Source organism: Neophocaena asiaeorientalis, unplaced genomic scaffold (genome assembly GCF_003031525.2).
Source record: "Neophocaena asiaeorientalis asiaeorientalis breed wild unplaced genomic scaffold, Neophocaena_asiaeorientalis_V1.1 scaffold150, whole genome shotgun sequence".
In the NCBI taxonomy this organism is placed as follows: Eukaryota; Metazoa; Chordata; class Mammalia; order Artiodactyla; family Phocoenidae; genus Neophocaena; species Neophocaena asiaeorientalis.
In genome coordinates, this window is record NW_020176571.1 from 2,823,331 (window position 1) to 2,831,490 (window position 8,160).

General features: G+C 55.2%; 1 protein-coding gene and 1 long non-coding RNA gene across 5 annotated transcripts in view; one reads left to right on the forward strand and one right to left on the reverse strand.

Moving 5' to 3' along the window:
* The window catches only part of DDX11 (DEAD/H-box helicase 11), a 31,558-nt gene that overhangs the window by 433 nt on the left and 22,965 nt on the right, over positions 1-8,160 (reverse strand). For all 4 annotated transcript variants that reach the window (XM_024732996.1, XM_024732997.1, XM_024732998.1 and 1 more), the window contains 12 exons: positions 7,529-7,567; positions 7,246-7,357; positions 6,980-7,111; positions 6,380-6,492; positions 2,900-2,972; positions 2,476-2,579; positions 1,704-1,853; positions 1,374-1,442; positions 1,155-1,255; positions 723-807; positions 369-447; positions 33-187 (listed from right to left, as the gene is read on the reverse strand). In XM_024732996.1, coding sequence (XP_024588764.1) covers positions 33-187; positions 369-447; positions 723-807; positions 1,155-1,255; positions 1,374-1,442; positions 1,704-1,853; positions 2,476-2,579; positions 2,900-2,972; positions 6,380-6,492; positions 6,980-7,111; positions 7,246-7,357; positions 7,529-7,567 — 1,212 coding nt within the window. The remainder of the gene's footprint in view (positions 1-32; positions 188-368; positions 448-722; positions 808-1,154; positions 1,256-1,373; positions 1,443-1,703; positions 1,854-2,475; positions 2,580-2,899; positions 2,973-6,379; positions 6,493-6,979; positions 7,112-7,245; positions 7,358-7,528; positions 7,568-8,160) is intronic.
* LOC112391627 (uncharacterized) lies at positions 1,862-2,707 on the forward strand. Its single transcript, XR_003001535.1, has 2 exons — positions 1,862-2,348; positions 2,515-2,707. It is a non-coding gene; the product is annotated as an uncharacterized LOC112391627 (long non-coding RNA).

An 8,160-nucleotide genomic window follows, 5' to 3' on the forward strand; every position in this document is an offset into this window, starting at 1 on the left:
GTTCTGGGGACAGAGAGAAAGGCAGGACTGACCTTCCGCAGAGCAGCAAAGGCAGGGCCAAAGGTGGCTTTGACCTGCACGCGGTCCCGGATCCAGGCCGGCAGCTTTGCCAGGATAGGAGGGCGGGCGTACCGCTGGTCCAGGAGCACGATGCTGGCAAAATCCTTCTGGTGCCTGATGGCCCTGCCTGGATGGGGACAGAGGTTGGGGGTCTGAGTTAAACCTGCCTCCCCCCCACAGTGCGTTTCTACTGTGTCCCCTTCCCCTTGCTCAGCGCTCGGGCTGGAGAGATGGCAGGTGAAATCCCTCCTTCCTGTCGCCTCACTCTCCAGCCAGCCATCTCGCCAGCAGCGTCAGCCCAGGCTCACCTATGGATTGGTTGACGGCCTTCATACACAGGTTCTCCACCAACGCCTTCCCAGGGGGCACCTGGCCTGGGGCTCGGGGCTGGAAAGGGCAAAGGAGGTGACCCGTCAGAGCGGACTCTTGCCTCCTCCTAGTGTTTTCGGTGACAGTGACACAGCCGGGCTCTGGAGCGGGACCCGTGGGCCTCGTGGGCACAGCAGCCGGCATGATAGGTGATGGCATGGAGAAGCTCAGGGGCTGTGGAGGGGCGTACTGTCGCTCTGGAGCAAACGGGACACACGCGTCCCAGGGCAAGGGGGAGTCACAGCCGTGGGGTGCCCCCTCCCTTCATCCTCAGAGGCACTGGCGGTACTCACAAGGGTCTGGTCCAGGTAAGCCATCTTCTCCTGCAGCTCTGCAGACCTGATGCTGGGGAAGGGCATGCCCACCATGACCACACACCTAGGGCGGAGGCACACGCGAGTCACGGCAGCTGGGCGGTGCCCAGGACAAGGGGCCCGTCCTCACCCACACCTCCACTCCACTTCCTTCCGCCTCTCCCTCCCCTCGTCCCTACCACCTGGAGAGGGTTTTCTCAGCGGAGATATCTGGTCTAAACCAAGGAACTGAGTTCTGATCAAGTGAGGGGCTGCCTGATTTTCCGCCTGGCCCCAGAGGGCCAAGTCCAGAGTTGCTGCATCCGTGCGCCTCGCGGGTGACGGGCCTGAGCAGTCAGCCCGGGTGTGGACTCCGAAGGCGCCAGATGGGTGGGTGTCAGAGCCGCGGGAGATGGGAAGCCCACCCCTTACCGGCCAAGGTTGTCAGAGAAGTTGATGCCTTCACTCATCTTCCCTCCGACCACGGAAAACATCAGGGCCCCTGTCACCATGCCCCCTGCCTGGCCACAGTGCTGCAGGAAACACCCAGCCCAGAGCTGCAGAGCCAGGGCGTGGACGCCAGCCACGGTACTTTCAGCTGCCAGCGCCACGTGCCCTTTGGACCCAAGGCCTCAGAACCACACCTCTTACCTGAATGCACCTGGAATACTCCAGCAGCACCTGCTCCACCTGGTTCACTCTCTGGGGCTCCTGAAATATCTGAAGGTAAACATATAATGTCTCCCAGAAAAGGGTTTCAGAATGCCTGGGTCTTGGGTGGCTCTTGGCCTTCTGTTTTCCAGACTGGGGACTGGAGAAGCCCACAGGGCCAGGGCCCTTGGGGAGATCCCTTGGATGGTTATCAGGGATTGGAAGCGGGGGTGAGGAACTAGCGGAAGCCCCTGCACACAAGAAATCCAAGGAGGAGCTCTGGGTGCCAGCGTCCTCTCGAGTGGGAAGTCCAGCGGAGCAGCCACTCACCTTCTTCCTGACCGCCAGGCGGGCCAGCAGGCCACTCTTGTCCCAGTGGGCGTGGACCTGGCGTTGGTACGCATAGGAGGGGAAGAAACAGACCACCCCTCCTGGCACCACGTTGCACAGGTTACAGAGGATGCGACCCGTCTCATCCATCTAGGGAGGAAAGACAAGGAACCCGCCACGGAGCCATTCCTGAAGCCCCCCAAAAAAGCTCAAAGCCAAGTATAGCAACCCACGGGTGACTGCGGGGGAGGGGGGCACGGCCAGGTGGCTCCCTGGGGTGGAATGTGCCACCCTCCCTACCGCACACCCGATGATGCTTCTGGTGCCTGGTAGCATCTGTGACACACCACCGTGCTGGCACACCAGAGCTAAAACCCACTGTGGGATGCCGCTCAGTCCACTGTTCTCCAACTCCCAACATCCTGGAGGGGATTAAGCCCCGTCTGTGACAAATCAGGCACTGAAAACCCCAGGCATGCCACTAGAGGTGTGCTCCCAACACCCGCATTGCTGCCCAGGCGGAGCCCACAAAGCCGGACGGCAAGAGAACCAAAGGCGCTGAGCAGCCTGCTCGTGAGCTTCGTTTAAAGAAAACGTCCTCGGCAGCCGGAGGCATGAGGCTGGAGATGGCTCAGACCTTCCGTGGTAAACTTCTAGATCCTGCCCACCCTGTGCCAGCTGTGATGCTCGGCCCTGGGCAGGGTGCCCCCAGCCCTAAGTCTGCCTCCTGCCCCCGCAAAGGCCGTGGGAAGGCAGGCTGCCTGGTACAGACCATCTGAGGCAGCTCTCTCTTCTGGTATGTGAATTCCAGCTGCTGGTTGGAGGGCCCGCTGCAGATGACGAGGGGCAGGATGTTGTCTGCAGGGATCACGTGACCTGGCGAGACCCAGTGAGGCTGAACTGGAGTCGACTGTCCCGCAAGGCAGAGTCCAGGAAGAGCTTCCCCCGACCCTGTCTTCCAGACTAGGAAGAGCAATTCACGGCCCCCGCCCCCCACCCCGTTTCCACACGGGACCGACTCGGCGATGCCCAGGCCTCTCCGTGCAGACACAGGGGACGCAGAGCAGGAGAGCCCAGAGATGGGGAGCTCACGAGGAAGCTGCCCTCTTGTGGCCTCAGCCCCCAGGCCTGATAACAGCACACGGCTGAACACTGACACGAGGCCCAGCCCCGAAACCCTGGGCCTGGGTCCTCACCACAGGAGAACTCCACCACGCGCTCAGCTTCCACCCCGGCACACGCCAGCAGCTGCTCCCGGAAGTCAGACACCTGCAGACCACAAAGCCAGCTCTGTCATCTCCCAGAGGCCTGGGCCAGGAGGCGACAAGTACGTAAGAACAGAAAAAAGAGGCAAAAGGAAAGGCTGCTAAGAGATTCATTAAAAGAAAAAAAATAAATAATGATACCCAGTGTTGGCAGCCTCATTTAAACCACTTGTGGGAACAGCAAGAGAAATTCAGCAATTTGAAACAGTGGTTCTAAACCCTGGCTATGCAACAAAATCACCACTTGGAATTTAAAACATATATATATGGTCAGGGCCCAGCCCAAACTATTGAATAAGAATCTCTAGTGGGAAGACATATGCATTTGTATTTTTAAAGAGCTCCGGGTTTTCACCTATCAAACTGGCAAAAATCCCAAAGTCTGACTGCTCTCTGGAGAACCAGGCATTCTTATATGTTGCCTGCGGGCCACAGGCTAGCACAACTCCTGTGGAAGGGGAATTTGACACTATTTAACAAAGTAGACATATTTTTACTTTTTAACCCACAGTCCCCTATCTAGGCATCTCCCCTGAAGTACAGCTCCACAAACCAAACATATGCGCAAGGACAGTCCTTGTGAGGTTATCCGTAACATTCTGCATTTCAAGAGAGACTGGCCGAAGGAGCTACCCTATCTCCCCCAGCAGACGACCCCGCAGCTAACAGAAGGAACGCAGACCACCCTGTGCACTGCTAACGTGTGATCACCAGAGCATGCTGGGAAGTTAAAGCTGACTGAGCTCCCTTTAATGTAAGAAAGGAAAGGGAGGGCTTCCCTGGTGGCGCAGTGGTTGGGAGTCAGCCTGCCGATGCAGGGGACGCGGGTTTGTGCCCCGGTCCGGGAAGATCCCACATGCCACGGAGCGGCTGGGCCCGTGAGCCATGGCCGCTGAGCCTGCGCGTCCGGAGCCTGTGCTCCGCAACGGGAGAGGCCACAACAGTGAGAAGCCCGTGTACCGCAATAAATAAATAAATAAATAAATAAAATAAAAAGGAAAAAAAATTTGCTCATCTTTGCAAAAAACAATTAGAATGAAACACTGGAGGAATAGACCAGTAGCTAATAAAAATGATTACCTTTGGGAATGGGGAACGGTTTGAAGAGGGACAGAGGTGAGACTGAATACGTCTTGCTATATGGTATAGCAAAACTTGTTTAAAAGTTTCGACTTTTGAACCATACAGATATGGACATTTTTAAGAACATAAAGTAAAAAGGCAAACTAAAATTGAAAACAAAAACTGAAAGCCTACCTCCCTATCAAACTCAGAATATAGCCACACAGAGAAAAGCTTGACTTCAAGTGACTTTGTATCACTAATGACCACATATCCTTAGTGGGGTACTTTAAAGGCAAAAAATAAATGCATGTAAATGAATTCAATCAGTAGTTTCTTGTTAGAATACTGGTATAATTTTTTTTGGGGGGGGGGCACGGCATGTGGGATCCTAGCTCCCCGACCAGGGATCGAACCTGTTCCCCCTGCACTGAGAGTGCAGAGTCTTAACCACTGGACCGCCAGGGAAGTCCCAGAATACCGGTATAATTTTGAAACTATTTTAAGTATATTCGAGATAGAGCAAATAAGTAATTACGTTAATGTGACAAGAAATCAAACTGCAGCCTAACAGATACTACGTAAGGTCAAGTAAAATGACTGATTTTGATACAGAAATGTCACTGTGGACTCATAATGTCTGAAAACTATTCCCTAGGTCTGTCCCCTGAAATGGCCTATAAACGGTGATGACCCAGGAGCACTGTGAACGCCCTAGCTCCCAGATGTTGGTTTCTAAGTACCAATCCCCCTTTGAAGAAACCAGGGCACCCTGGACAAATGAATGATTCCAGGTCTCGGGCAAAGAAAGTGTTAAGGTGAGCCCAGGACATTTTTTTGTGCTGAAAGCAGGGAAGCCTCCCAAGACTAAGGGGGCCATGTCAAAGGGGCCAGAGCAGCATGAGGGGTTCCCACAGGCCAAGTCTCAGAAAATCTGAGCGTCAAAAACAGCGACTATGGACTTCCCTGGTGGCGCAGTGGTTAAGAATCCACCTGCCAGTGCAGGGGACACGGGTTCGAGCCCTGGTCCAGGAAGATCCCACATGCCACGGAGCAACTCAGCCCGTGTGCCACAACTACAGCGCCTGTGCGCCACAACTACTGAGCCCGCAAGCCACAACTTCTGAGCCCACGTGCCTAGAGCCCGTGCTCCGCAACAAGAGAAGCCACCGCAATGAGAAGACCGCACACCGCAATGAAGAGTAGCCCCCACTCACCACAACTAGAAAAAGCCCGCGTGCAGCAACGAAGACCCAGCGCAGCCAAAAATAATTAAAAAACAACAGCAACAAAAAACAGCAACTATAAATGATTCTAATACACCAGTGAATAAAAGTCTACTTCTATACACAAGAAAGAAAAATGGAAAAATAATACAGCTACAGGGATGACTCTAACAGGAAGCTGAGGTTGGGAGCTGACGGCTTGAGGAGGTTGAAGAGCCTTTGCCTTTCAGCCAGTAAGTCTTGGTTCTAAGACACATCCTAAGGAAGTGACCGCTGTGCAGAGATGCAATTGTATCTCCCACTCTATCGTTTAAAACAGAGGAACTGCAAATCGCCTAGATACCTGACAAAAGAAGGGTGGTCGTATGTGACAGATTCACATAACGGGATAAAGTGTAGCCAGAGCTGGGCAGGAGAAATGCATATTCGCTGACAAGGAAGAATGCTGAAGGTGCTCTGCTGAGTGAGAGAAGCAAGTTGTAACAGCAGCACGTGGAGACACCATTCTTGTTTATAACAGCAGCGCGTGGAGACACCATTCTTGTTTATAACAGCAGCGCGTGGAGACACCATTCTTGTTTATAACAGCAGCGCGTGGAGACACCATTCTTGTTTATAACAGCAGCACGTGGAGACACCATTTTTGTTTTTTTTTTAAATATGTATGTGTATTTGTAAAAACTATGAATACAAAGACTATTGTAACGCTATACACCGAAACGAATCTTTTGTTGGCGGAATTATCTATTTCCTGTTTTTGCTTGTCTCTGCTCCCTACAATGAAAATGTTTCCTAAATATGTATACTAAAATTTAAATTTATAAAAGAAAGAGAAGGTTTTATCTATGGTGGGTACAGGAATGGAAAGGCACTCTATTCTGGGTCTGAAACTCCAGAATGGCTTTCTCTGGAGAAGTGGCTACAGAAACACCAGGGCTAGGCAGTGCCCACCCCACCCCAGACCCAGCCACGAGACAGGACAGCAACGCCACCTGGTGGACACTGCTTGGCTGGCTCAAGCTAACCCCCTTCTGGTTGGGGGACTCACAGGATGGGAAGAGGCCTGATGCTACATCCTCCCCAACCCAACAGCTGGGCGCGAGAGGCTGGGCCGTGTCCTTACCGGTTGCATGGTGCCCCCTGCAAGGACCACCGCCCGGCATTCCTTTACCACCTGGGCAAAGTGCACGGCTGGATTCAGGAGCAGGAATTTGAGGCTGCTCTGACTTAGGCTGCCTAAAGAAAGAGAAAGACAGCTACATGGAGAAGGGCAGGTGCAGGCCCAACAGAGACCTCCATCTGCCTGAGACAAAGGGGATGTCCAGTCGGGTCCATGTAGAAGCCATAAGAGATACAACTTTCTCTTTAAATTAGACCCATCTCATCTCCAGGACAATCCTGAGGTAGATGGCAGGACTGTCTCCCTTTTCACATGAAGAACTGAGATTTAGGGAGAAACTGGTCCAAGTCATGCAGCTCATAGGTGATGGAGCCACGACTCCAACAAAGCCCACCTGACCTTCACACTGGGCTACGCGGGGTCTCTGGCAACCTCGCCCGAGACCAGCCAGCAGCCCAGCACCTCTTCATCCCTCCTCACCCCCCTCGACTACTGGCGTGGGTCACAGGTGGCCAGTTTTCACCCATTTCTGCGTCCCAAGCTGGTGGGGTACCAGATGGAAGTAAAGCAGCCTGGCTCCAGGCTGGCTCCTCCCGGGGTTACCTTGACGGCTCAGGATGACCCTGCCATCCTGGTTGGCAGTGGTGAGAGCTGCGAGGAAGCCTTCGATGTGCATCAGCGGGGAAGCGGGCCGCGGTGCCCTGTCCTCCCCCTCCTCCGCGGGGGCTGCAGGAGCTGCACAGAGCAGAGGAAGGAGGGTCTGGGAGCCCGGACAGCAGGGGGCTCCCTGCACCTGGGCTAAAGCCATCCTCCGGGAAGACCATGCGTGAGGAAGGCCAACTCTTGCCCAGGCTCCCCCTCTGACTCACCCGCAGTCACCCCCGGCTGCAGGCTCTGCAGGAAGTGCTGGAACCCGGACAGTTTGGGCTGCTCCCTGGAGGGCGCCAGGACCGCCCCATACCTCTCTGTGAAGCCGAAGAGCTGGGACAGGGATGAGAGCAGTGGTTGTGAGAGGGAGCCGGATGGGCCCCTCCCCGCCCCCGGTGAGCTGCCGCACGGTGAGCACGGAGACAGGGCGTTCGGAGGTTCGGCCGGCCAGGAGAAGAGACGCACGGAGGACAGCGACGGGGGCCCGCGCAAAGGGACACGTACCTTTCTGCTGACCATGCTCTTTTCACAGTAGCGCTTCACCTGCGAAAGCAAACCCAGCCAGAGGCGCCGGGAAAACAAATCCAGCTGGAGAAAGCCACCTTCCAAACGACAGGAGCAGGCCCACGCCACTCCCCAGGTGCCCAAAGTGCCTCTTGTGGTCGCATCACCCTCCTGCCTGAGGCCTCCCCTCTGCCACTGTCCCCCCGCTGCGTGCGCGCACACACGCATACACACACACACACACACACACATGCGTGCGCGCGCACATGGTGCCCTGCCACAAGGGACTCGGCAGCACGGCACAGCCTCTCCTCTCTAAAGGTGCTTGGTGATGGCCACGTCCCCTCTGCTCTCCTGCACCATGACAGCAAAGCTGGACCTTGAGGATTAAGAGGTAGTTTTTTAAAAATCCTGTGAGCAAAAGCACAACACAAAAGGGAGAGCTGGGGCTTCCCTGGTGGCGCAGTGGTTGAGAGTCTGCCTGCCGATGCAGGGGACGTGGGTTCGTGCCCCGGTCCAGGAAGATCCCACATGCCACGGAGCAGCTGGCCCGTGAGCCATGGCCGCTGAGCCTGAGCGTCCGGAGCCTGTGCTCCGCAACGGGAGAGGCCACGGCAGTGAGGGGCCCGCGT